This window comes from Myodes glareolus, chromosome 4, assembly GCF_982192425.1.
Source record: "Myodes glareolus chromosome 4, mMyoGla1.1, whole genome shotgun sequence".
Taxonomy (NCBI): domain Eukaryota; kingdom Metazoa; phylum Chordata; class Mammalia; order Rodentia; family Cricetidae; genus Myodes; species Myodes glareolus.
The window spans coordinates 105,489,460-105,517,438 of NC_142029.1; the positions used below are offsets into that span (position 1 = coordinate 105,489,460).

At 42.4% G+C, this 27,979-nt stretch overlaps 2 protein-coding genes and 1 pseudogene across 6 annotated transcripts; 1 reads left to right on the top strand and 2 right to left on the bottom strand.

Annotated features, from left to right (window-relative positions):
• Positions 1 to 5,426: 5,426 nt before the first annotated feature.
• LOC148122416 (uncharacterized) lies at positions 5,427 to 10,488 on the bottom strand (annotated as a pseudogene). Its single transcript, XR_015737750.1, has 3 exons — positions 9,833 to 10,488; positions 8,445 to 9,434; positions 5,427 to 6,169 (listed from the first exon to the last, which is right to left on the bottom strand). The product of XR_015737750.1 is annotated as an uncharacterized LOC148122416 (transcript).
• Positions 10,225 to 27,603, bottom strand: LOC125408272 (zinc finger protein 426-like). Of its 4 annotated transcripts, none has more exons than XM_087905841.1 (7): positions 27,328 to 27,603; positions 26,937 to 27,035; positions 22,291 to 22,362; positions 20,326 to 20,452; positions 14,799 to 14,870; positions 13,075 to 13,285; positions 10,225 to 10,816 (listed from the first exon to the last, which is right to left on the bottom strand). In XM_087905841.1, exons 2-6 carry the CDS (start codon positions 27,009 to 27,011, stop codon positions 13,221 to 13,223), a joined length of 411 nt encoding a protein of 136 aa, XP_087761967.1. In that variant the 5' UTR covers positions 27,012 to 27,035; positions 27,328 to 27,603; the 3' UTR covers positions 10,225 to 10,816; positions 13,075 to 13,220. The 4 variants fall into 4 exon arrangements, with proteins under 4 accessions (XP_087761967.1, XP_087761968.1, XP_087761969.1 ...); XM_087905842.1 differs by having other exon boundaries at positions 14,102 to 14,870; positions 27,328 to 27,602; XM_087905843.1 differs by lacking the exons at positions 13,075 to 13,285; positions 14,799 to 14,870 and having other exon boundaries at positions 27,328 to 27,602.
• LOC125408273 (small ribosomal subunit protein eS27-like) lies at positions 14,142 to 14,396 on the top strand. Its single transcript, XM_048446405.3, has one exon. The coding sequence runs from the start codon at positions 14,142 to 14,144 to the stop codon at positions 14,394 to 14,396; it is 255 nt and encodes an 84-aa protein (XP_048302362.1).
• Positions 27,604 to 27,979: the final 376 nt, after the last annotated feature.

Below are 27,979 nucleotides of genomic sequence, written 5' to 3' on the forward strand. Positions count from 1 at the left end.
AATTTGGTGACCCCTTCTATGAAACTTTTGACAGTTTGAGGAAAAACAAGGAAAATGATGCTGGTCAATGGGTCTTAGCATCTCTGAATAAATTAACAAAGGGTAGGGATGAGCTCCATGATAGAATTAACCAACTTCCAGCATATCAGAATATGGTGAAGGACAACAATGAATTTAGTGATAAAATTGACGTGCTTCATATTTACATAAAGAGTGTCAAGGGTTCTAAGTGTGCCCTAGAAAAGAATCTTCTTTCTAGCAGCCACAGAGTTCAAGTTGTGGAAAATCAGACTGAAGCCCTCATAAGGTTGGCTGAATTATAGCAAAAATTAAAGTCCCAGCCTAGGAGGGTACCAGCAGTTAGAGCAAGGGCATTAACTGGGAAGGAATGGGATCCTGCAACTTGGGATGAAGGTGAGAGCTTTGAACCCTCAGATTCTCAAGGATTTTTCTCAGCCGAAGTAGTCACTCTGCCCTCAGCTCCACCCCTTGAAATATTGCTTTTTCACCTTTGACTGAGGAAATCAATTCTTTATTGTCTGCTAAACCAGCAATGACTTCCTCTGAAGGGAATGCCAGGCAAGATGATACTGATGTCCCTCAAGGTCCACCTATAGTTGCCTCCAGATTATAACCAGACGTAGGCCAAGCAGGCTCCTAGAGAGGAGGTAGAGAGTGTACTCCGAGAGCACACTCACTCCTACACTACTAAAGAGCTTGTGCGTTTGCTAATTCATTCAAGCAGAAATCTGAGAAACAAATATGTGTAGGAATGGATTTTAAGGGTGTGAGGTAATGGTGGAAGAAACATAAAACTGAACCAGGCTGAGTATATTGATATGAACTCTCTGAATGGAGATTCTAAGTATATGTATGTATATATAGTGGAGTTCTTTGTTTGTTTGTTTTTCAAGACAGGGTCTCACTATGCAGTAGTCCTGATTTTTCTGAAATTGTCTGTGTAGACTAGGCTGACCTTGAACTCTGCCTGCCTCTGCTGCCGGGATTAAAAGCACATGCCACCACCGCCCAGCTAGATTGTAGGTTGAATATGAACGCTTACAGTTTAAAAAGGCACCAAAAGTTTGTCTGAATGGTTGACTGAAGTATTTGTCAAAAGCTGGCCTATTGCAAAGGGGTTGGAGATGCCTAATATCCCTGGGCTTAGTATTGATGAAGGGATTTTAGGCTGAGGACAATTGCAATGCTCGAGTGGATTTGCTGTGTAAAACCTAATCCTCCACAATGGGAAGGCCCAGAAGACATGGCCTTCACTAATCCCACAGGACATAAAATGGAAAGGGGGCGCCAGGGCATTTGAAGAGCTTTGTGGTTGCCCTTCCTCTTGTACCACACCTTAGGGTTGGGTATGCTGCTGCCCAGCTGGATGAAGTTAATGTGATGGGTTTAATTGGGTCCCAAGTTATCAGGGGGCAGGGGGCAGCACTGAATTACCAAAGGCAAGGTGATTGTAGTTTTCATAATAATCAGCACAGACAAAATAATGTCTCTCACTGGCCAACGCAGAAGACAGATGGATCATGGAGACTGACAGTTGACTATTGAAGATTCAATCAGGTAGTGACTCTGGTTGAGCTGCTGTACCAGATATGGTGTCCTTATTTGAGCAGATTGTACATCTCATAGTACATGATGTGCAGCTCTTTGTTTAGCAGGTCTTTTTCTCGGTCCCTGTTCATAAAGATCACCAGCAGCAACTTGCTTTCAGTTGGCAAGGGCAGCAGTATACGTCTTAGGGTTTTCTATTGCTGTGAAGAGACACTGTGACCACAGTGACTCTTAGAAAGAAAACATTTAATTAGGGTGGCTCACTTACAATTTTAGAAGTTCAGTCCATTATCATCATAACAGGGAGCATGGCAGGGTATGGGCAGATGTGGTGCTGGAGCTGAGAGTATTATATCTTGCAAGGCAACAGGAAGTTGACTGACTGTCACACTGAGGGAAACTTGAAAAAAGGAGACCTCAAAGCCTGTCCCCATAGTGACACACTTCCTCCAACAAGGCCACATTTCCTAATAGTGCCACTCCCTTTGGGGGCCATTTTCTTTCAAACCATCACAGTATAAATTTACAGTTTTATCTCAAGGATATATTAACTCTCCAGCCCTGTGCCATAACTTAGAAGAGATGTCGTTCATCTGTCTCTTTCACAAAATATTACATTGACACACTATATTGATGACATTATGTTGATTAGACCAAGTGAACAAGAGGTAGCAACCACTTTGAACTCATTGGTTCAATATGCATATGGGAGAATGGGAGATAAATCCAACCAAAATTCAAGGGCCTTCTACCCCAGTGAAATTCCTAGGAGTCCAATGCTGTGGGGCATGAAGAGATAGTTCTTCTAAGGTGAAGGATAAGTTATTGCACTTGGGTCCTCCCACCACCAAGAAAGAAACACATTTAGTGGGCCTATTTGGATTCTGGAAACAGCACATTCCTCATTTGGGTGTGTTACTCTGGCCCATGTACCAAATGACTCAGAAACTGCTAGCTTTATGTGGGACCTGCAACAAGAGAAGGCTCTTCAACAGGTCCAGGCTGCTGTGCAGGCTGCTCTCCCACTTGGACCGTATGATCCATCAGACCCAATGGTACATGAGGTGTTAGTGGCACATAGTGGCAGGTCCCTTAGGTGACCTTTAGGATTATGGAACAGGGCTCTACCATCATATGCAAACAACTGTTTTCCCTTTGAGAGACAGTTGTTATTGAGCCTTAGTGAAAACTGAACATTTGGCAATGGGCCACTAAGATACCATGGAACCTGAGCAGCCTGTTATGAGATGGGTGTTAACTGACCCATCAAGTCATGAAGTAGGACATGTACAGCAGCAACAATCTATCATCAAATGGAAGTGGTATGTATATACATGATTGTACCTGAGCAGGTCCTGAAGGCACAAGCAAGTTACATGAAGAAGCTGCCTAAATGTCTATCGTTTCTATTCCCATTACAATGCTGTCTGCTACCAAGTATGTGCCGGTAGCCTCATGGGCTGTTCCCTATGATTGGTTGGCTGAGGGAGAGAAAACCAGGGCCTTCATTACTGATGGTTCAGTGTGTCATTCAGGCACCACCCAGAAGTACACAGCTGCAGCATTATATCCTCATTCTGGGAAAACCCTGAGAGATAGCAGGAAAGGGAAACATTCCCAGTTGGCAGAACTCTGGGCAGTACACATGGTCATACATTTTGTTTGGAAGGAAGAATGATCAGATGTGCAATTGTTTACTGATCGATGGGCTGTAGCCAGTGGATTTTCTGGATGGTCAGGAATTTGGCAAAAACAGGATTGGAGAATTGGTAAGAAAGACATCTGGGGAAGAAGTATGTGAGTAAATCTCTCCAAAAATTGTTGAAGGATGTGAAGGTACTTGTGTCCCATGTAAATGCTCGTCAAAACATGACCAGCTGAGGAAGCATTCAGTCATCAAGTAGGTAGTGTTGGACCCTAGAGTCCAATCACCGAGGAGGCATTGACCCCCCAGAGACTGTCTCTCGCCACCACAGCTGATGTAAAAGCACGAGGATTTTAATTCTGTCATGACAGGGTCTTCCAGCATTAGGGAGACTAGAAAGACCCTGAGTAGCTGCTACAGGCTACTTTTAAAGGAAAAGTCACAGAAGCAAAGGGGGGGGTGTGTGGGGGTTGTTCTTTGACTATTATGATTGACTTATTCAAAAGGGCTACTATCAATAATTGGCTGGAGAGCAGTAACCAGATCAGATGAGGTAAGGGAAAACATCTGAGGGTCACTTTGCCCCTTTTCCAGGGCCTAAGTCAAAGCCTCAGTCACTGAGTCAACACCTAAGGGTTATCTTGCCCCTACTCAATAACTGAGTTCTATTTGGAGAACATTCACAAGGACTCAGGGAGATGATGGAAAGTTCCCAACATTTCATTACGTGTGTGGGCAATTGTTAGGTCCTTGGTTCCCAGGGGGGAAGCAGGGAGCATTACTGCTGAGACTGAGAGGGCTCAGAACTGTCATAAATGGCTTCAGAATTTTCTTAAAGTTTTACAGTAGGATGACCCATTCTGTGGACAGTCATCCTCTTTGCCCAGCCATTCCTGTCACTGCCCAGTGGACCCATGGTGGCAGAGATGGGGCTTATGCATGGGCTCAACAACATGGACTTCACTCACCCGGGCTGACTTGGCTACAGCTGTTGCTGAGTGCCACCTCTGCCAACAGCAGAGACTAGCCCTGAGCCGCAGGTATGGCAAGATTCCCTGGGGTGACCAGCCAGTCATCTGGTGGCAGGCTGACTACATTAGACCACTTTCTCTATGGGGAGGACACACTTTATCCTTACTGGAGTAGACTGTTATTCTCGTTATGGGTTTGCCTTTCCTGCATGTAATGCTTCTCCCAAAACCACCATCTGTGAACTTACAGAATGCCGTATCTACAAAAATGCAACAGTGGGCCCACAATCATGGAATCCACTGATCTTACCATGTCCTCCACCATCCTGAGACAGCTGGCCTCATAGAAATAGCTTTCTTCCCTCTTTTGTTTTGTTTTGTTTTTTTGTTTTTCGAGACAGGGTTTTTCTGTAGCTTTGGAGCCTGTCCTGGAACTAGCTCTTGTAGACTAGGCTAACCTCAAACTCAACAGAGATCCGTCTGTCTCTGCCTCTCAATTGCTGGTATTAAAGGCATGTGCCACCATACCCAGCTCTAAACTTTTCTTTAGTCCCCCCTACACAAATGTCTTCAAAAGGCTATTCCAAAGCTAGGTGGTGGTGACATAGTTACAACACCAATTAATTGACTGCAGCTTGGGGGGCTTGGGCAGGGTTCTCCAGAAGGTGATAAATGTTTTGAATCAGCATCCGATATATAATATGGTGTCGCTCATAGCCAGGATCCATGGCTCCAGGAATAAAGGGATGGGGAAGGGAATAGTTCTACTCACTATCACCCCTAGTGACTCACTAGAAAAATTTTGCTTCCTGTTCCCACAACTTTAAGTTCTGCTAAGACCACGTGGTCAGTTGCAGAAATGAGAATAATTGACATGAGTGTTTCTGTTGTATTTTCTTAAGAATGCATTTGTGTTCTCTTTGATTTTTCTTTATTATGTGATATAACATCAATTAAGAGACTATCAGTGGTTACCATATTTAAATTGAGATACTAAAAGAACGTCTCTTGGGACTGGAGAGATGACTCAATGGCTAAGAGCACTGGCTGCTCTTCCTGAGATTGAGTTCAATTCCCAGTAACCACATGGTGACTCACAACCATCTGTAATGAGATGTGGCGCCCTCTTCTGGCCTGCAGGCATAAATGCAAATAGAACACTGTACATAATAAATAAATCTTAAAAAAAGAAAAAAAAAGAATGTCTCTCAAGGGATATTGCCACCTATTCTAAACTTATAATTTATGTGTTGTATGTGGGTTATATCATATTTAGGCATAATTATGACCTAGCTGCATTTAGAATTTAATTATTAATTCAGTCATCAGGTTGAATCAATATGGCAGTACACATTTACAATTCCAGCACTTATGAGATAAGACAGTAGGATTACAAATTTGAGGTCAGTCTGGCTTACATAGGAACACCCTTCTTATGGGAAAAACAAACAAAACTGATCTGCTGATTTATGGTGTCAGTGTCAGCATTAAAAGCAACACATGGGTTAAACAGCAAACTCATACCTAAAAAAGACACATTCTTCACTGCAAATTCACAACCACAGATGTACAGGTCTCTTCCACTTGGGGTTTATTGTTGAGCTTGTGTCAGTTCACTGCTACTCTGGCTAGAATATGAGCCACAGAAAGAGCCATTGGGTGGCACAGCCCTGATGACTTTATAGGACAAAACCTGAAGTTGTGCAAGCATCAGAAATACACAAATTTGGGTTACTGAGACTGAAACCTGCTAGTGCTGATCTTGGTGTCAGCACCCATAGGACACATCCAGGAATTGCTAGACATGGTTTGCAATATAGCAGAACATGATGTCAACCACATTCATTCTTACTAAATTCTAAGAGTTTGTTTCTACAGTACATACTTCACAGAAGGACAAATCCCAAAGGTGGCTTATTGTCAGTTTTATTGTAGCTTGACTCTGCAATGCATTCTGATTGTGTTGCCAGTCGGTGGTGTAGATCTAAAGAGAAAAAATAAAATTCAGAATTCTTACTCTCCCTACACTACATGATGTTACAGGAATATTTCCATTCTCGGTGTCAGATTTCTCTATGATTGTGGATGGTATTCCCCACTACTAGCTATTCACTCATCTTTCTTCAATTTACTTCTTTTTGTACTCACTTTTTATCTACAAAGAATAGTTATGAAAGCATAACTTTTGTGTGTGTGTGTGTGTGTGGTGCTGTTGATCAAATCGAGGGCCTCATGCAGGTAAGGCAGGCATTCTACTACTGAACTATATCCCCAGTCCTCCAAAAGATAATTGAACAACATTAAAGCTGAACATAGCGGTACATATCTTTAATCTCAGCACTCAGAAGGCAAAGGAAAACAGATCTGTATGAGTTGGAGGCTAGTATTGTCTACATAGGGAGTTCTAGGCCAGTCAGGGCAATATGGTGAGACTCTGCCTCCAAAAACAAAACAATAAAAAAAAAACCTAGCTGGGCAGTGGTGACTCTCTGTGAGTTCAAGGTCAGCCTGAACCACAGAGCAAGTTCCAGGACTGGCTCCATATCTACTGAGAAACCATATCTTGAAAAACTAAAAAACAAAACAAAACAAAAAAAAACTGGGCATGGTTGTCCATGCCTGTAATCCCAACACTTGAGAAGCTGAGATAGAATTGTCACAAGCTTGAGGTTAGCATGGGTTCATGCTAACTTTAGGATAACTTGGCTGATAGAGCAAGACTCTATCTCATCCTTCACTCCCAAGAGAACTGTATTGAACTCCAAACTTGGCTGTTAGCTACTGCAGGTGGATCATGACAACTGGAGAATATATATGCAGAACACACAGAAAAGTGACTGTTGACCTTTGCCAAATCAAGGTGGGACAGTCTTTCAAAACTCCTGTCTCACAGAAAAATCTGTCAGATATTCTAGGCCTGTAGGCCAAAGGTTATAGAGGAAACCTGGGTGACTGTCCAGACAGCCAGATGGCTCTGTTGTTTCAGTTTTGGAAGTTGTTTGCCCTATACTTCCTGTTTACTCAGGCATTATGTCCTTCTTGGGTCTCTGATGGAATTGAAGACTATATAGTTAGTTTTCCTTAGTCATGATAGAAAAAAATTAGGCACAAAACTTTGGACTCATCAAGAGAGAATAGATAAGGAGTATTTTCTCTAAATTTGTCAAATACAAGTGGACTGGACATTGTAAATGTAATTCTTACTTGATAATTATTTTTATTGTATATAGTTTCTTTTATTAAAATTAGTACCTTTCCTATTTAGATAATACCTGATAATTGTTCTCATTGTATATAGTTTTATTATGTTAGAGTTAAAAACCTTTCCTTTTTAAACAAATAGGGGGAAATACTGTAGAATAGTTTTCTTATATACTGTGAAGATGTGTCACTCGGATTTGTTTAATAAAAAGCTGAATGGCCAATAGCTAGGCAGCATTTTTGGGGTACAGAGGATGCTGGCAAGAAGGGCAGAGTTGTGAGGAGACTCGGAGCAAGCATGACCCATAGGAGATGAGGTAACAAGCCGTGAGCCATGTGGCAGCATGCAAATGAATTAAAATGAGTTAATTTAAGTTATAAGAGCTAATGAGAAATAAGCCTAAGCTATTGGCCAAGCTTTCATAATTAATAATATGTCCGTGTGTGTTTATTTGGGAGCTGGCTGGTGTGATAGAGAAGGACTTGTTTTATATATAAAATAGGATTTGAGGGTGTGGGTACAGCTCCAGGGTAGAATACATGGTATATATAAAGTTTAATCCTAGTTTAACCTCCAGACAACAGATTTATTAGTTAATATTCTGGAAGTTCACTTTTTGTGCGGAACAACCTGGAAGGCACAATGATGTAGTGGGAATGGTGGAATCACAAGTGTCCAAAATAAATATGAGAACTACCCAAAAGGGGCTAAGGATGTAACTGGTAAAGTGCTTGCCTAGGATGCCCGAAGCTCTGGTTTCTTTCGCCAGCACTGGATAAAAACCGGGTGTGACGCTACACTCTTGTAATCACAATACTCAAGAGGTGAATATAGGAGGATCAAGAGGAGTTCAAGGCAATCCTCTGAGTTTGAGTCTAGCTTAGGCTGCTTCAAACATCAACAAAAATCAGAAGGTCCTATCTCTGTCAGCACATAATTCAAGATGTGATCATAATTCTAATATACTCTGCACTCATTTTCTCTTGGTTTAATAAACTGCATGTTTATTAAAGACTGAAGGATAGTATGTAGAAGATACTGACTGCAACTTTCTTACCTGCATCATCTCCACTGTTAGGTCACAGTGAATGTTAAGAATTTGGCAGAATGACTTCTCCATATTACATACAAGTTCCTCCACTGCAAGAGCTTATGCATTTAGCAAGTGTCCAGGAAGTCGGGCTTTTCTGTGGGACATTATATGGCTCCAGGGTGAGCTCACACATTAGTGCACTTTGATGACATTCCAGTGGCTCTCATGTTTCTTAAATTCATGGGCATCTTGAGAACAAGAGAGCTTTCATGTGTTCAAGTAACCATTTCAAGATTGGTTTGAAGGCTAACCAACATTTCTTACATTAATAAGGCTTCTCACCATTGTAAATTCCATTATGATGATTAAGATGTGGAGAATTCTTGAAGGACTTTTGACATTCTTCCCATTCAAAGAGTTTTTGGTCAGATTTATTTATAAATGTTTAGTTAGTCGATAAAACTTATTGTAGTTTTTCCCACATTCTTGATACTTGGAGGAAACCACTCTATCATGAATTTGTGCATGGTGGCAGAGGTTTGAGGATGTTGTGAAGACTTTTCCACATTCCTTACATTTGTAGGGCTTCTCACCTGTATGAGTCCTTACATGTTCAGCTAGGCTAGAAGAAACAGTGAAGTCTTTTCCACAGTACGTACATTTATAGGGTTTTAACCCAGTGTGAATTCGAATGTGCTTATTAAGGCAAGAGGAATTTCCAAAGAGTTTTCCACATACTTTATATTCAAAGGACTTTTCTCCAGTGTGAGTTTTTACATGTTCAGTCAGCAGATAACACCTTTTGTATGCTTTCCCACATTCTTTACATTCATAGGGTCTCTCTCCAGTGTGTGTTCTTAAATGTTCAGTTAGACTTGAAAAAACAGTAAAGTCTTTCCCACAATACTTACATTTATAAGGTTTGATTCCAGTGTGAAGGCGAATGTGCTTATTATGGCATGCAGAACTTCTAAAAGACTTTTCACATGCCTTGCAATCAAAGGGTGTGGCGCGCTGCTCAACCAGCAAGCAAGAACTACCACGAAATCAAGGATTCTTCTCTGATCACACTTTATTGGAGCCTCTCGGTTGAAGGGAGAGCGGGGGGAACGGGGGGGGGGGGAGAGAGCAGAAAGCCTGAGAGAGCAGGAAGCGAGAGAGAGCAAAAGGCCCAGAGGCAGCTGCTTTTCTAGGGTGGAGGGACTCGGATACTGTCCTGATTGGTGAATACCATTCTGCTGATGCCCGGGCTTCGGGATAGGCTAGGGAACCAAGGCTCAGTTATGCAAATGCAGGCCAAGGCCCATTCGGCAACTTCAAAAGGATTTGTTTACCTCCAAGCTGCAGGACCACCTGCACCATCTTATAATGGTGATTTCTTCAGGTGGCTCCTTACTAAAGGGTTTATCCACCATATGAGTTTTTAAATGTTCATTCAATAGATAACATCTTTTGTAGGATTTTCCACATTCCCTACATTTATAAGGTTTCTCTGCACTGTGAGTTCTTACATGTTTCCACAGGTAGGAGGAAGTGTGGAAGGCTTTCCCACACTTATCACATTTATAGGATTTCTCTCCAGTATGTGTGCTTAGATGTTTATGAAGGTAGGAAGATGCGTGGAAGGCTTTCCCACATTCCTTACATTGATAGGGTTTCTCTTCAGTATGAATTCTTAAATGGTCAATCATCTTTGAAGAAATAGTGAAGGATCTCCCAGACATAGGACTTTTGTTCAGCATGTGTTTGTACATGTGTAGAAAGTCCCGAGTGCTTGGTAAAAGCTTTTCCACATTTCTTACACTTATATGTTTTTTTCTCCAGTATGAATTCTGAAATGTTCAGTTAGACTTGAAGAAGTAGTAAAGGATTTCCTACATATTTTACATTGATAAAGTTTTTCCCCAGTGTGGGTCCGCATGTGACTATTAAGATTTGAAGAATACCCAAAGACTTTCCCACAAGTCTTACACTCATAGGCTTTTATGGTATACTTTTGAATAGGCAGAGCTCCACTTGTGGGACATGTAAAATCTCCTGCAAATCGAATCAATTCACAGAATTTTCCCCATTATAGATTCTCATATATGTCATGCCTTAAAATATGACTGACTAAGGAAGGTAGTGCATTCAACAGGTTTGTCCTGCAAGCCTGTTTCCTGCTGAGTGACATTTGGGGTCAGACTAAAGTTTCCTGCATACAGATTCAACACAGAAAATTCCTGTCTCATAGGTGTTTCCTTATACAGAGTGGGAACATGCTTTCCATACTGATTAGAGTCACAGGTGTTCTTTGAATTTTCAGTTTGCATATGCCTTTTAAAATATGAATGTTCTCTGAAGATATCTTTATATTGCATATAATCACAGAGTTCCAAAGCATTATGTCTTCCTGCCTGTTGATGAAAAAATAAATATAATTAATGTATTGTTCAAAATTAAGGATTTCAATCCTTATAAAGACAGGAACATTATTAGATACTTAAAATTCTTATTACATGTATACAATTTCTGCTGCTTTTTTTCCTAGTTGAATGAAGGAATCCTAATGAAAGAATCACTTATAATCTGTTCTAACTTTGAAATGACTCATGCATGTCTTCATAAAATTCTTTTAAGACTCTTAAAGCAGAGTTACATATATGAGGATGCATATTTGTAGAATTTCTGAAGCCCAAACTTTTAAGTAGAGATTGGGTACCCCAAATTCACCATATTCAGAGTAGGTACCAAAGAGAGTTCTCTTACAAAGGAGAATTCTATTTCTCTTAAATGTTTCTCATTTGCATTAATTTTCTATAGATTAAATCCCAGTTCTTTCATAGTCATACAAGAAATTTCTATAAATTAATTTTGGAGGTCCCCAACAACGTTGCATCTTCTCTGTATGAATGAACAATGATTAAAGTACATTATTCAGAGCTAGCATGGAGTGTACTTATAACCCAGCATGTAGAAGATGGAGACAGGAGCGTCAGGAGCTACCATCCTTAGCAGCATAGCAAATCTGAGGATAGGGCTACATGAGACCCCATCTTTTTTTTAATGTATTACTAGAAGATGATTATGATTTTTACCATTTTCATGACATTCTTAAAGTGATTTGTAATCAAACTGAAAGAACAATAATGCTAGAATCAGCTTAAGTGTTTAAAAAGTGTTAAGCATGTTACAAAATTGTTTTAAAGAGCCAGGAAGATGGCTTAGCAGGTAAAGTTCTTGCCATGCAAGCCTGACAATGGGCGATTGACCCCCAAACTAGATACAGTAGCACACATCTGTAATCCCAGCACTACCACTTTGAGATGGAAGGCAGAAACAGGAGAATTGGACAGAAGTTTATGCGGTAGCAGACACAAAAAAGATGATGTCTCAACATGGTTGAAGGAGAGAACCAAGTCCTAAAAGCTCTTATCTGACTTCTACAAGAGGGCCATGGCATAAACTTCCCTGGTACATGTATGCCAGTGTGCACATGAGTATATGCATACACACGTGCGTGCACGCATTCAGACACACACACAAACACACACACACACACAAAACACATAAATAAAACACAGATAAATAAACTGCTTTAAAAGTTCAATATCTAGCCCTGCACCTTGCCTGGGCAGCATAGTAGAGCTGACCCTGTTTCAGGGGCATGGGTGAGCCAGCCCTGATGGTGTAAGAATAACAGAGCTGATCCTGCCCCTCCTTGTCTGCCCTGTGGTATCCTGGGTGACAGAAAGATGCCCTTCCCTTCCCCTCACCACTTGTGGCAGGTGGGAGAGCTAGCCTCAGGGATGTAAGAGCTGGAGAGCTGGCCCTGCACTTTACCTGGGCAGTACAGCAGAGCTGGCCCTGGTGGTGTAGATGCAGGTGAGCAGGTCCCCAAGGGAGTGAAAGTAGAACTAGCCCCACTCCTTGCTACCTGCTGCATTGGGTAAGCTAGCCCTGGTGGTGAGGATGAGGGAGCCCAGCCCAGCCCAGAACCACCCAGGCCCAGAACTAGGGCTATGAGTTGGTTTACCCCAATGTCTACCTATCTATGAACTGCTGGAGCATGTGAAGGGGCTAGTTCTACAGATCCAAAGTTGCAGGGCAACATCTCAATGACACAGAGCAACAACAGAGTATCCAAGAGCAGTCCCAGTGAGGGACTATATTTATACACCCGTATCTATAGTGTAGCAGAAGCCGGAGGCCTTGAGCCAGACCAGGGACTTACTGCAATGTACACTTGCAAGTAAAGATGTATGGACCAAAGGGTATACTGTGTGACTCACTGAGCCATATTACAGCTTCCGCAATTTTTTTTTGTTTAAATTTTATTTTATCTTGGTGGGGGGAGAGGATAACCAGGGCAAAGGGCAGCTATGAAGGGATAAGGAGGTTAATAGGATTGAGATACATGATGTGAAATTCACAAAGAATCAATAAAAAGTTAATTCAATGTCTAGTTACACACGTAGGATGTGCACTTGTGGGAACTTTGAAGGATTTGGTTTCATGATGGGTCAGACACTGTTACAGTGAGTGTTTCTGGCTTAAAATGCTGCTCCCCTACCTACATCATCCTGAGTGAATGCCACTAATTTCCACCCAGTTCCACAGTGGATTTCTAGTCTTTCAGAGCATGGGAACTGTTAACATCCTTGGTTAATCTTACCATTTGCATCACCTTAGAAGTTTGTTCCCTTAAAGTGCCTTGCATCTCCCATTCTAAAAGAGACATAAAAACAAAACAGAATCCAGGGGGCTGAAGAGATGGCTCAGAGGTTAAGAGCACTGGCTGCTCTTCCAGAGGTTCTGAGTTCAATTCCCAGCAACCACATGGTGGTTCACATCCATCTGTATGAGATCTGGTGCCCTCTTCTGGCCTGCAGACACACAAGGAAGGAATGTTGTATACATAATAAATAAATCTTTAAAAAACAAACAAACAAACAAAACAGAATCCAGATTAGAAATGAGAGGTGTGTTGCAGGAATAGAACATGAGAAGGCTTGCCAGTGTGGTGATAGTGTGGGCTGAGGCAGAAGGACTCTTGAGTTTACAGCCAGCCGTGACTACAGTGTGAAATCCCACCAAAATAAATAAAACTACAAAAAGGAAGAAACTAAATTTTGATAATTTTAATAGGTTAAAACTTGGCAAGGGTAAAAACATGAGTCATAGTTTTAAAGAGTTACAATTTTTTTTTCTTCTTTTTCCCCTCAAGACAGAGTCTCTTGTGTAGCCCTGGCTGTCCTGGAACTTGTTCTGTAGACCAGGTTGGCCTCAAACCCAAAACTCCCCCACCTTTGCCTTCTGAGTGCTGGGATTAAAGGTGTGCACCACCACCCAACTACAAACTGCTTTTTAGAAATGAAAACTGAGAAAGGAAAAGAGCATCATCAGGGATGATGATGAGGAAAGATCTCAGTACAGATTAGGACAAAATCACAAATAAGAAACAGAACAGGCATTTTTGTGGGGCCACAGAAAAAGTCTGAGCAAAGTGTAAGAAATCCAGAATTGCTTCTCAGAGAAAGGGCTGACACCTTCTGAGATCAGCTGTATCTGAGAGTTTCGTTATGAGACTGGAGCTGTAGCTCAGGAGTAAGAGTGTTCCTAAGCAAGCTCAAGGTTTAATCTTTAATGCTGAAAAAAAAGTTTCATAGTTGTAGCCGAGCGCTCGCCAGCAAGCACCTCACCTCAGAGATCTGGAGCGCCGGTGCTGGCCAAGCTGTCACCATGCCTCTGGCTAGAGATCTTTTACACCCTTCCTTGGAAGATAAAAAGAAAAAACATAAGAAGAAACGGCTGGTTCAGAGCCCAAATTCTTACTTCATGGATGTGAAATGTCCAGGCTGCTACAAGATTACTACAGTTTTCAGCCATGCTCAGACAGTGGTTCTTTGTGTAGGTTGTTCAACAGTTTTGTGCCAGCCAACAGGAGGAAAAGCCAGGCTCACAGAAGGCTGTTCATTTAGAAGAAAGCAACACTAATCATCTATACAAGTTCCTGAGTTTGCGTTTTTCACAGAAAGCCTTACCAAGTTTAGTGACTCTACCAAGACAATGTAGCTGTGTTTGATTTTATAAAGTATACAACAGTGATCTCCTATTTTGGTGTCAGTTTTTCAATAAAGTTTTAATTATAGACAAAAAAAAGTTTCATTATGCTGTGTGTGGTGGTGTACATCCACAACCCCAGAATCCAGAAGGGGAAGGTGGGAATATTGTAGGGGCCAGCCTGGGCTATACAGTGAGACCCTGACTCACAGGGAAGAAAACAAAAACAAAACAAACAAACAAACAAACAACCCCCCCCAAACCCTTCATCCTATTGCCAAACTTAAGGAACTTCCTGATCACAACTGTTTCCCCTTGACTACTCATCCTGGAAACCTTCTCTTTGCACTTCCTGTAAATCTTCCTCCTCCAACCATGAGATCAGACTGGGTTTGATGACGTCACATCCTATACAAAGAAGGAAAATGTATTATTGGATGTGGTTCATATTCAACAGAAAAAAAACCATTAACGGTAAATTTAGTACCCTCTTTCCCTCCCTTTGTGTGTGCATGTGTGGTGTGAGTGCACATGTGCACACGTGTGTGAGTCCAAAGTTGATGTCAGGTGTTTTCCTTGACCACTGCCCACCTTTTATATATACTGAGGCATCCAGGGCCATCAGCTACAGCCACTCTAGCTCGCCAACTTTCCAGGGGGATCTCCTGTCTCCCTTCTGAATGCTGGGAATCACAGGCAGCCCTGTACCTGCCTACTTTTCACATGGGTTTTTGGTGCAAACTGTGCTCCTCATGATGGTACAGTCAAACGCTTTATTCTTGAGTCATCTCTAGGATATCCTTGAGTCCCTAGCCCTGCAGTTCACTGATGAAGACTAGGTTGGCTAACCAATCCCCAAGCTCCTGCGCTGCCCACGCACTGGGAATATAAGAGCACACCAGCACATGTAGTTTTTCTGTTTTAGATTTGAGACAGAGTCTCACTGTGTAGCCCTGGCTGGCCTAGAACTTATTAAATAGATCAGGATGGCCTCAAATTCACAGAGATTCACAGAGATTCCTGGCCTCTACCTCCCAAGTGCTGGATTAAAGGCACTAATCACTACATCTTCCTGGATCCATAATTTTTTTGAAACATAATCACATTTTACCTGCAGCTCAATAATTTAGTTAAACTGCCCAAGGAAGTCCCCAGGGACCCTCCAATTTCCCGTACCAGTGCAGCTGCTACACATGGCTTTTTTTAATAGTACTGAGGAACTGAACTCAGACCCTCACGCTTGCCCTGAAGCATTTATCACCCCCACACACATTTTTCCTCTTTCTAATTTCTTTATTAGATTTATTCATTTTATGTGTGAGTGTTTTGTATGTATGTATGTATGTATGTATGTGTGTATGTACACCATGTAGTACTTGGTGTCCGAGGAATGCAGAAGAGGGCACAGGCTGATAGAGTTACACATGGTTGTGAACCACTTTGTGAGTGACAGGAAGGGAACCCAGATTCTCTGCAAGAGCAACAAGTGCTCTTAACCTGTAAGCCAGCTCTCTAGCCAACAAGCATCATCATCTTTATTATATACTATTGTTTATTTTTATTATTATTTTCTGCATATGGTGTTTTGCTTGCATACTATGTCTGTTTACCACATGTGTGTCGTGCCCTTAGAGGCCAGAAAAGGGCATTGGATCCCCTGGAACTGGAGTTACAGACAACTGTAAGCTGCCACATGTGTGCTGGGAATTGAACACTGGTCCTCTGGAAGAGTAGCCATTGTTCTTAACTTTTGAGCCATCTCTCCAGCCCCCTCCCTGTTTTTAAAGATTTATTTTAATGTTTATTTGTGTGCATGTGTGTACCGATGTGAAAGTGCCCTTAGAGGCCAAAAGAGGCCACTGAACCCCATAGAAACTGAAAAGCAGCCAGTGTTTTTAGCACCGAGTCATTACTCTAGCTTCTGCTTTTTCTTGTTGTTGAGAAAGAATTTTACATTCTGTAGCCCAGGCCAACCTGCCCTCCTAAGTTTTCCAAGTGCTAAGAGTAAAAGTCTGTGCCGCTTCTCCAAGCACTGCAGAGCTGTTTCTAAAGAATGCATGGGAAATGCTTCAGAAGGACTAAGCATGTAGATCACCTGTTTCTGAACCCTAAAAAAACCCCAAGTTAAAGCTCTTACACATTAACAAAACATTAACACTCAGTCAAACAGAAAACAGGGTGAAACAAAAATATTTGTTCTTCAAGGGAAAAAGTTATAGCAGCATCTCACAGATCAGGGTCAGGTTCATCAGGTCAGTGGCTTGTTGAGATTCAGACGCCAGGAGCTGGGCTCTGCGAGAGCTAGCTCCAGAACACCGTCTGGGGTGGGGGACAAAAACCACCTTGTAGGCGATGGGGAGAAGGCTCAATGGATAAAGTTGATCTATAGAAGCATGAAGACCTGAGTTCAAATTCCCAGAAACCATGTAAAAGCCAGACACAGTAACACAGCATCTATAATCCTGGTACTCATGAAGAGATAGGAGGCAGAAATAGGATAACCCAGAAACTCACAGGCCAGATAGGCTGGTGTACGCAGCAAGTACACAACAACAAACCCTGTCTAAAATGAAAGGTGAGGACTGACACCAGAGTCTGCCCTCTTACTTCCCTGCACACATGCCCTATGGCACACGTGCCTTCATTCATGTAAACACATACATTATAAAAATCACCCCATAGCTCCAATATTAGTTTCTATAGGTTATGGAATTCACCATCCACTGGAAACCAAAAATATTATATAGAAAATTCCAGAAATAATTTCTAAGTTTTAAACTGCAAAATTCTATTAGTAGCTGAAGAAAACTCACAGCTTCCTACTCACCCCACCATGGGATGAAGTCACCCCTTTGTCCATCAGATCCACACTGTGTGCACCCTCACTACTCAGATCCCCTGCCCTTCAACAGCAACACTGTCTACTCAGTAACTGCCCCACAGACAGTGTGGCACCGACGCTGCCAATCAGGCCACACCAAACATAAAATGCTTCATTTAAATAAAAATATGAGAAGTTTTCAAGCCAGGTATGGCACATCCTCGAAATCACAGCTTTGGAAGGAGGCAGGAAGACAGTGAGTTCAAGGCCAGTGTGCCTTAGGTACAGAGAGCACGAGGCCAGCACGGGTATGAAGGCAGACCCTACTCTATGAAAGGAAAGAAAAAAAATCTCATGCTGAAGCAGTGTCTTTGGTGGGGGGGAGCAGATTTTCAAGACGGTTTCTCTATGTAACCCTGGTTGTCATGAAACTTAATTTGTAGAGTAGGCTTGCCTCTGCCTCCCAAGTGCTGGGATTAAAGGTGTGTGCCACCATGCCTGGCTAGCTAGTGTCTTAATATCTAAGGTAAGAATGATTCTTGAATCAAGTGTGGTAGTATACACCTTTACTTCTAGCACGTGGGCGGGAGACAGGCTGGTGGCTCTCTTAGAGTAGCAAGTTCGAGGCCAGTCAGAGTACCTACTGGAGAAAAAGGGATGGAGTGGGGTGCTAAAGAAATGGCTTAGCACTTAGGAGCATTTGCTGTTCTTGAGGCAGCTCACAGCTGTTCCAGGGCATCTAATGCCTCCTCTGACCTCCTTGGGCAATGTGTGTCTTGTGGAATGTTATTTTAAGATATGTTATTTTTGTTTACGCTGTGGAACATTTGTTTTAATGATACAAAGATGTGTTGCATTCTTTTATGTTACATTTGTTTAACTGTGGAGCCATGATTCTTTGCCTGTCTAAAATCTGATGGTCTAATAAGCACTGAATGGCCAACAGCAAGGCAGGAGAAAGGATAGGCGGGGCTGGCAGGCAGAGAGAAGAAATAGAAGGAGAAAGCAGGGATCAAAGAAGAGAGATCAAGGAGTGAGAAAAGAAGGGGCCAGCCACTCAGCTTCACAACCAGCAACAGAGTAAGAAAGAAAGAAAAGTTGTACAGAAATAGAGAAAATTAAAAGCCGTGAGGAAAAGACAGACAGGATAATTTAGGTAAAGAAAAGCTGGTTAGAAACAAGCCAAGTAGCCACAGTACGGAAAACAGCCTGGTACTGGCATAAGAACAGACACAAAGACAATTATCACTCGTAGGTGGTTTTTAAACATAAAGCAAAGAAAGCCAGCCTACAAACCACAATCCAGAGAACTTAGACAACAATGAGGACACTAAGAGAAACTTACATAGATCTAATCTACATGGGAAATAGAAAGTATAAAAAGACAAGATCTCCTGAGTAAATTGGGAGCATGGGGACCTTGGGGGAGGATTGAAGGAAGGAGGGGAGAGGCAGGGACGGAAGCAGAGAAAAATGTAGAGCTCAATAAATATCAATTAAAAAACTGAAAAAAATAAAAAAGAAACAGCGGTGGAGGCAGGTGGATCTCTGTGAGTTCGAGGTCAGCCTGGTCTACAAGAGCTAGTTCCCGGACAGGCTCCAAAGCTACATAGAAATGCTATATCAAAAAAACAAAACAAAAAAAAATTAAGAAAGAAACAATCCAAATTAAAGCTAGGCATTTATAAGTAATAATAAGCCTCTGTGTGTGTGATTTATTTGGGAGCTGGGTGGCGAGACCCCAGAGTCTAAAAAGTAAAAAGAGAAAAAACAACGAACAACATTTTGCCATTCCAATGTGGGCTAGAGTAAAAGAAAATCCAACAACATGCATGCATGATGTATTTTTATACATTTAAAATTAAAAAAAATCTGAAAAAAGATTTCCCCTCCCCCCTTGATTTCTTTTCTACTTATTTATTTATTCTGAGATAGGGTTTTGTTACATAGCCCACCCTAGCCTTGAACCCATGTAGCCTAGGTTGACCTCAAACTCTAGGTGATAGTCCTGCTTTAACCTCTCGAGTGCTGGAGTTACAGAAGGAGCCTGCCACACCTGACTTTTTTCTTTTTTACAGGGGAGGGGAATATAAAAATTTGTGTAGCAGCCAGGCGGTGGTAGCATAGACCTTTAATCCAACACTTGTGAGGCAGAGACAAGCAGATCTCTGTGAGTTCAAGTCTACAAAGTGGGTTCCGGGAGAACCAGAGCTGTTACACAGAGAAACTGTTCCAAAAAACAAAACACAAGACAAAAGCAAACCAAAAAACAAAACAAAAACAAAACTAAACAACAACAACAACAACAAAAAAACCAAAACGAGTCCATATAGCTTAAGCTTAGCCAGGCTTCATAGCTGAGATTCCTGTCTTCACCCCAAGTAATAGGATTACAGATATATGTTGCCATATCCAGTTTATGTGGTAAGGGATTAACCCAGGACTTCATGCATGCCAGGCAGATATTCTAGCAACTGAGCCACATTCCCAACCGCTATACTCAGATTTCAGGAAAAATTTTCAATCTGTAAAACTGGGGAAAAAAAATAGAAATTCATACTAGTTTTACTGTTGAAACTCAAAACACTATTGAGAGGCTGGAGAGCTGGCTCAGCAGTCAACAGCACTGGCTGCTCTTCCAAAGGACCCGGTTCTTAGAACTGAACCCAGCAATGGCTCACACCATTTTTAACCCAACTTTATGGGGATCTACCACCCTCCCGTGAATTCTGAACATATATACATAAAAAGAAGACACCCATACACATGAAATTAAAACTCTAAAAAGAACCAAAAACAAACAAAAATATGATTAAAATTGAGCTGGGCAGGGGAGGCACACACCTTTAATCTCTGAGTCAGCCCGGTCTACAAAAAAGTTCCAGGACAGCCAGGCTACACAGAGTAACCCTGTCTGGAAAAATACTTTCCTCCCAATGTGTCTCTTTATTCCTAGTGTATTCAGATCGAGACCACTGATCCCACAGTGTGCCCAGAACATCATCCTCCCTAAGAGGCCAAGAGGGTGGGTGGCAGTCCTACCTGCTGAGAACAGGTTCTGGTAGTTTTCCAGCACCACCTCTCTGTAGAGGTCTCTCTGAGCTTGATCCATTATAACCCACTCCTCTTGGGTGAAGTCCACAGCCACATCATCAAAGGTCACCAAGTCCTAAGTCATATACATGCCATCCTGAGTACAAGTTACCAATGTTCATTATAGATTAAGACACGAGATCCGAGGACTTCCATTGTTTGCTTCAGGGACTGGTGGTCTAGGAGATCTCCCTGTCCACGGTCACTGCCCATTTCCTATGGATATATGGCTTTAGTGACCCTTCTCACAACTAAACAAACATCCTGTCTCTCTATTCCCTAACACTTGGGAAACAGGGTTCGATGAGCAGTCTTTGGGTTGGGAGATAACAGTTTAGTGGTAGAGTGCTTGTTGAGAATATTCAAGGCCCTAGGTTCAATTCCAAGCACAGAAAAAAAGAAAATAAAAAGAAAAAAATTATACTTTTTTGTGTGTAATGTGTATCCATGTGTGTATAGGTATTCAAATATATGGGTACATGTGTATTAGAGGCAAAAAGTCAATATTGGGTATCTTCCTCAATGGCTCGCAAACTAACATACTGAGGCAGGGTCTTTTATTGAAACCACTGCTCACTTAGTCAGCTAGTCTAACTAGCAGGCTCACTGAAGAGATCCTGGCTCTGCCTCCAGAGGACTGAAATTACAAGTTACTGAAATTAAATGCTCCCACAACCATCTGGCATGTTCATGGGTGCTGGGGATTTGAACTCTGGTCCTCATACTTGCACAGCAAGAACTTTACCCACTGAGTCATCTCCGGTTTCAGGATTTTTTTTTACAAAAGAGAACTTGTTTCAGCAGGTGGATTTCTGTGAGTTCAAGGCCAGCCTGGTCAACAGAGCTAGTTCTAGGACAGCCAAGGATACATAAAAGAAACCCTGTCTCGAAAACAACGACAAACCCAGAGATGCGGGAAGGACTTGTTTCTTGGGGCTAGAGATGACTCAGTGACTAAGAGCACTTGTTGGTCTTGCAAACGACCTGGATTCTGTTCCCATCCCAGCATCAACATGGCGGCTCATAAACCATCATAAATGGAGTCCCCTAACTCCAGTTCCAGGGGTTCTAATGCCCTCTTCTGACCTCTGTAGGTACCAGATATGCACATGGTATAGATATACATACAGGCAAGTACGCACATAATTTAAAACAAGCAAACAAAAATGAACTTATTTCATTGAGGGGGGCAGGGTCCACCCACCACAGCAAATACTGGAGGTCAGAGGACAATTTGCGGCTTTAGTTCTTTCCTTCTGTCATGTGGGTTCATGGGAACTTAAGTCTCCAGGGTTTCCAGCAAATGTCTTAACTTGCTGAGCCATCTCACCAGCCCCAGCATTTTCTAAAAATAATCTTACATATTCCCAAACTGGTCTCTAACTTGGTCTGTAGCTGATCATGACCTTGAACTCTTGATCCTGCTGTCTCTACCAAAGAGGATGATTTTCGATTTCTTTTTTTTAAAAAATTTTACTTTTACTATGTGTATGTGTGCTTTTGTGTGTACACGTGTGCAGGTGTCCATGGAGGCTGGAAGAGCACATCGGGTCTCCTGGAGCTGGCATTAGAGGCAACTGTAAGCAAGTGCTGTACCAAGAGCTTCACTCTCCCACACACAGCAGACAAAAGATATGCTCTTTCCCCTTAAAATTCTTTCAGAATACTTGGCAAAATAACAAACACACCAGTGTCACCGTGAGTATCGACATTAATCAGAAGTTACTGAGATCCTGAGTGGAAGGAATTTCAGGTAACATTGCACCAGTGAGTGTGGAGCTACCCCTGGGGAAGTACAACTGGGGTTTTAGCCTTGATTGTTGGCTCTGTGAAGTCTGCAGAGTCACATCTACCTGGATGGAAACACTTGACCTGGTGCAGCACACTCGGCATTTTGTGAGGCAGTCTGCATACCTGATAAAAATCTCTCAGGCGGTGGGCTACCTTTTTCTTTTCCTCAAGGCAGACTGGGTCAACAGGGACAACCTGGAAGAAAGAGAAGGTGTAAGAACCCGGAAATTCCTATCTTTCTCCTCCACGTTCTTCAGTTCATTGATCCTAGTGTCAGATACACAAAATCCTATACACTTGAGAAAAATCAGATACATACACTATTTTAAAAAATACTTTTAGGGCTGTCGAAATGGCTCACTGTTAAAAGCACTTATTCCTGCAGAGGACCCAGGTTCAATTCCCAGCACCCAAATGGTGGTTGACAACCATCCGTAACTCCAGTTCCAGGATGCACATGATACAAACATACATGGAAGCAAAATATTCACACAAATAAATCAAAAATAATTTTAAAAATAAAACTTTTATATTTATTTATTGTCTGTATAGAGTTGTAGAAATGTTATACCACACACATGGGAGACTCTGTTCTCTCCTACCATGTGTGTTTCAGGCGTTGAACTCAGGTCACCAGGTTTGGCTGCAAGTGCCCTTTACCCACTGAGCCATCTTGCTGGCCCTATTTGTTTTCTTCTTTTTGAGACAGGGTTTTCCATAGCCTAGGTTGGCCTTGACCTCCTGATCTACTTGACTTTCAAGTGCTGAGATTATAAGCAGGCCCCACCATGCCTGACTGGATAAACACATTACTGCCAGACATCAGAGCAGCTCTAACTCATCTGGGGCCAGGAAAAGACTCTGTAAGCCATGTAGCCCACCAGGAAGACTGGAATGGTCTCACTTTACATGTACGGAAGTATCAGCTCAGAGAGATCAAGTCCTCAGTCGCAGCACGCTGTTCTGTCCAGCCGGAGTATGATCTACGAAAGCTCTATTCTTGCTTTGGAATGAGGTTATTAAGTACATAACAAACAAAAGCAAACATAGAATTACTATAGAGCAGATAAAAGGAAACAACAGATATATAGCAGAATATCAGCAAATTGCATGCTCAAAATATGAAGCAGGCATCACCTGGGGAAGCCAACCTCAAGCTGCGAGTCCCAGATGGAGCAAAGTGTCCCCTTTGGGTGATTTTGAACAAATAAAGAAAATGCCACAAATTCAAAGTGTGTTTCCAGTGGATTGCCACATCTCTCTGCACACTACCCAGCAAAGGGATGTGTTAGAGTTGAGCACTTCTTCGCTGACTGTAGAGCCAGCTGAGGTCTAGAGGAACCCACTAATCAGCTAGTGTGCTGTGACTGCTTTACGATGGACATGTGACTTCACGATCTCTACCTCATTTCTCCACCTTCCTAATCCCTCTCTCATGATCACCTTCTCTGGAGGGCTCACACAATCTCTGATCTGTTTCTAGATAACAGGATATGATAAATACTCAGAGCCTTTGCAAATGTCATGAAAGCCTGAAGTGGAGACCTAAACAAAGTGGAATGTGTGTGTTGACTGGCACTTGCGTGGAGGTCAGAGGACACCTTTCAGGAATCAGTTCTCTCCTTCTACCATGGGATCCAGGAACTGAACGCAGGTTCTCATATCTATACAGCAAGTACGTTTACCGAATGAGTCATCTCACCAGCCCAGTTTATGTTTTTAATGTTTGTGTGTATGTGTACAAGTGTGAGGGTGAGAATGCTCATCTGCGTACAAAGGCCAAAAGACAAAGACTACCCCCCAGAGCTGGAGTTAGGCTGTTTGCACAATACCCTGATTAATTATATGCTGGGATCTGAACTCTGGCCCTCATAGTTTCACATCTAATGTTTTGAACTATATCTCTAGCGCCCTAAGGTGAATTATCAATGGGAAAAATATTTTAGTGGGCTTGATCTAACCAGTCAGAGGCATGTGTATGTGTAGTCAATGCTGGGTATTTCTCAGGAGCTTCTCCATCTTTTTTATTTAATTTTTTGAGACAGGGTCTCACTGTACTGCCCTGGAAATCTGTTGACCAGACTGTCCTCAAACTCATAGAGGTCCACCTGCCTTTGCCTCCCAAGTGCTAGAATTAAAGGTGTGTACCACCATGCCCAATACCACTTTCCCTGCCCCAGACAGAGTTTTTCTCTGTAGCCTTGGCTGTCCTGGAACTCACTCTGTAGACAAGGCTGTCTTTGAACTCAGAGATAATACCTGCCTCTGCCTCCCGAGTACCGGGATTAAAGACATGTATCACCACCACCTGGCTGTCTACTTAATTTTTTTTTTTCGAGACAGGGTCTCTTATATAACCTGGAGCTGACTGGCTACTCTAGTGCTGGGATTCCATGCGTGTGCTACCATGCCCAGTGTTTTTATGTGGGTGTCAGGAATCTGAATTCAGGTCTTCACACTTGTACAACAAGCATGTTACCAGGCTGTTCTGTGACCTCCACATCTACTTAATTTCACACAAATAAATAAATGTAAGAATAATGTAATAGCCACAATAAATAATGTAAACAACTTTTTAAAGGACAAACATGCCCAGAATGTGAAACCCTAGGTTCAATCCTCAGTAAAACACATACACCTTCCCCCCAAAAGCTGCACTATGTCAGCTACCTTATTAGGAAGACTTTTAAGGAAACAGAGAAGGCAACAGGAATGTCACTCAGCCCTGGCCTCTTCAAAGACTCCCCTGTAGGAGGAGGTCTGGGTAGTTACCTATGGAGTGACCCCCATCTCCAGATGTGTGGGCATATTGAAGGAGTTCTACAGGAATGTTCAATTGAACTAGGTGTCTTTTTCAGGGAATGAGAACCATGATTTGGGTGGTAAGAAGAACAACAAATCCACCTAAAGAGATTGTATCTGTTTACAAATATAAAACACTGGCCAATCCTGGGAATTACCATAAGCAATTTATGTGGTGAGCTTTCTAGTGTTCACTGACTCTAGTTCCTGGAACCAATCCCACCTGTCAAATTACGTCCCTCTCATGCTCTCTCCTATTTGTCCTCTATTTACATTATTGGAATACTTAATCTTCCTGTCAGTTACATGCTGCATAATAGATTCTTCCTCAGCTTCTTCCTTTCTCAAGAGCTGGGCAGTGGTGGCACACACTTTTAATCCCAGCACTTGGAAGGCCGGGGCAGGTGAATCTCTATGAGTTGGAGGCCAGCCTGGTCTGCAAGAGCTAGTTCCAGGACAGCTAGGGCTGTTACAGAGAAACCCTGTCTCAAAAAACAAAACAAAACGAAACAAAACAAATAAACAAACAGAAGTCCTTTCTTAAAATTAAGAAACAAAGACAGTGGTAGAACACTGGTCTGTCATGTGTGAAACCCCAGGTTCAATTAATTCTCAGCACCCTAAAAAGAAAAAGGGCACTCCTTAGATATATATTATGTATGAAATTGTAAAAGAATAAATAGGGCCATGTGTTTAATTCAAGCCTTTAATTCAAGCACTTGGGAGGCAGAGGTAGGCAGGTCTTCAAGGCCAGCCTCATTCACATAGCAAGTTCCAGGACAGCCAATGCTATATAGTGAGATGTTGTCTCAAAAAGACTCAAACATCGAAAAGAGTAAAAACAAAACAAACGCTAAATAGTGCCAAAGAGATGGGCCAGCTCAGCTGATCAAGCCAAGCCTGATGAGCTGAGCTTGATCCTCTGGACCTACGTGGTAGGAGAGACTCCACACACACACACACACACAACTGAAAAATGAAAATATGATAACTAGCTGTGTGATGGTGGCGTGTGTCTTTAATCGCAGCACTTGAGAGACAAAGGCAGGTGATCTCCAGGTTTGATGCCAGCGTGGACTACAGAGCAAGTTCCAGGACAGCCAGGGCTACACAGAGAAACCTTGTCTTGAAAAACAAAACAAAACACCACCAACAAAACGACAACAAACAGCAAAAATTAAAACACCACCACCAACAAAACAAAATAAAAACCCAACCAAATATATAAATCACTGAGGCCTGAAGTATGGCTAGCCAGAAATTAGTATTTGTGTATGAAATTCAGTTATGAATCTTAAAATTTATTTAAAAAATAGTGTATTAGGTAGGCAGTGGTGGCACACACCTTCAACCCCAGCACTCGGGAGGTAAAGGCAGGTGAATCTCTGGGAGTTTGAGGAGTTTACAAAGTGAGTTCCAGGACAGTCAGGGTTTCTCTGTGTAACCCTGTCTCAAAAAAACAAAGTTAAACAAAACAAAGGGGTATCATTAATTAGTTTTAAAAAATTTATTCGTGTGTGTGTGTGTGTGTGTGTGTGTGTATGTGTGTGTGTGTAAACCACATGTATGCAGGTACCTTCATGGGCTAGAAAGAGGGTGCGGGATCCCGAGGACAGATTCAGGAGGTTGTGGAAACTGCCGGCTGGAAGAGCAGCGAGCTCTCTTACACAACAGCCATCTCTCCAGCCCCCTCATTACTTACTTTTTATTGTCTATATTTCTTAGTATTTTGCATGTATTGGGATCGATTTAAAGGTAAAAATTAACAAAAATGTTTATTGCTTAAGAACAGAAAGGTCCTCTCGAACCACTTAAGCACATATTTGTACATATAATCAATATAAATTAAAAAAAACTACATACAATATATACCTAAAATTTTTCCCCCCAACGCTTAGCATGGGACCCAGTGCTCAGCAGAGGCAGCCACATCCAAACTGCTGCGCCTACTCCCTCCCGGCGCTCACCCATGCACATGGCAGTTTCCAGGTCCAAGAGGCGGGAGGACACTCGGGGATGCTCCAACGGCGCATATCCAACATATCCAACGGCGAAAATACCTTTTTCTTGTGGTTTAAAAAAGAAGAACGAAAATTATAAAGGTTTGGAGGCTGTAAAGTGGAAAAAACAATCGCTGTCGTGCGGCAAAGACAAGACATTGTAAGATTTTAGACAATTCTGAAGCCATTTCTGACAATTCCAAACCCTCTCAGCCTCTGTGCCTCAGTGCTTCCCCTCCTCCCCTGGGAACCAAGGACCTAACAGCTACACATGCACGTACTCAGTTCCTGAACAATTACCCACATATGTATGTTTTGACTCAGTCCCCTGGGAAACGGGGTCAAAATGACCTCTTACCTCATCTGATCTGACAATAGTTCTCCAGTCAATTATTGGTATTAGCCCTTTTCGAACAAGCCAATCATAATGGTCAAGGAACAACCCCCCTTCACTTTAAAAGTAGACTGTACCAGCTATTCGAGGTCTCTCAGCTTCCCGAATGCTGGGGGACCCTGTCATGACAGAATTAATAAAATCCTGATGCTTTTGCATTGGCTGTGGTGTATGAGGCGGTCTCTGGGGGCGACTCCTTCTCGGTTTGGACACTAGAGTCCAACACATCACGACAGTTTTACGACGCTCCCCGATGTCGCACCGCGCGCAGGCTCCCGCAGACCTGGTCTGGCGAGCTGCGATGCTGATGGCCAAGGCGACCTCAGTCCTCCCACGGTCCCGTCCACCTCCGTACGTCCTTGTCAACGAAATTCCTTACAACCCGTGCGGACCTCACAGTCCGGAACCATAAACTCTGAGTCACTCCTGGCGACTGACAGAAAAAAAGCAGGCAAACGCGATGCTATGTTCTGTTTTGCTTTCAGCCTCTGGGCAGGGATTCACATGGGACCCAACTCAGGGATCGATGTGACTGGTGAAAGGACCAGAGTGGAGTGGGCATGGGGGTGGGGGGTACAATGCTGAAAAACGCTTATCAATGGTTTTTATTTGGTGG

Bases quoted from the DNA above. Each gene is read 5' to 3' on its own strand.
- LOC125408273 (XM_048446405.3), top strand. From the start codon at position 14,142: ATGCCTCTGGCTAGAGATCTTTTACACCCTTCCTTGGAAGATAAAAAG.
- LOC125408272 (XM_087905840.1), bottom strand. From the start codon at position 27,011: ATGTTGGATATGCGCCGTTGGAGCATCCCCGAGTGTCCTCCCGCCTCT. The intron at 22,363-26,936 runs GTGAGCGCCGGG...TCTTTCTTCCAG, and splicing joins GGAAACTGCCATGTGCATGG to GTTGTCCCTGTTGACCCAGT. The intron at 10,817-22,290 runs GTATGCAGACTG...TTTCATCAACAG, and splicing joins GCCTGAGAGATTTTTATCAG to GCAGGAAGACATAATGCTTT.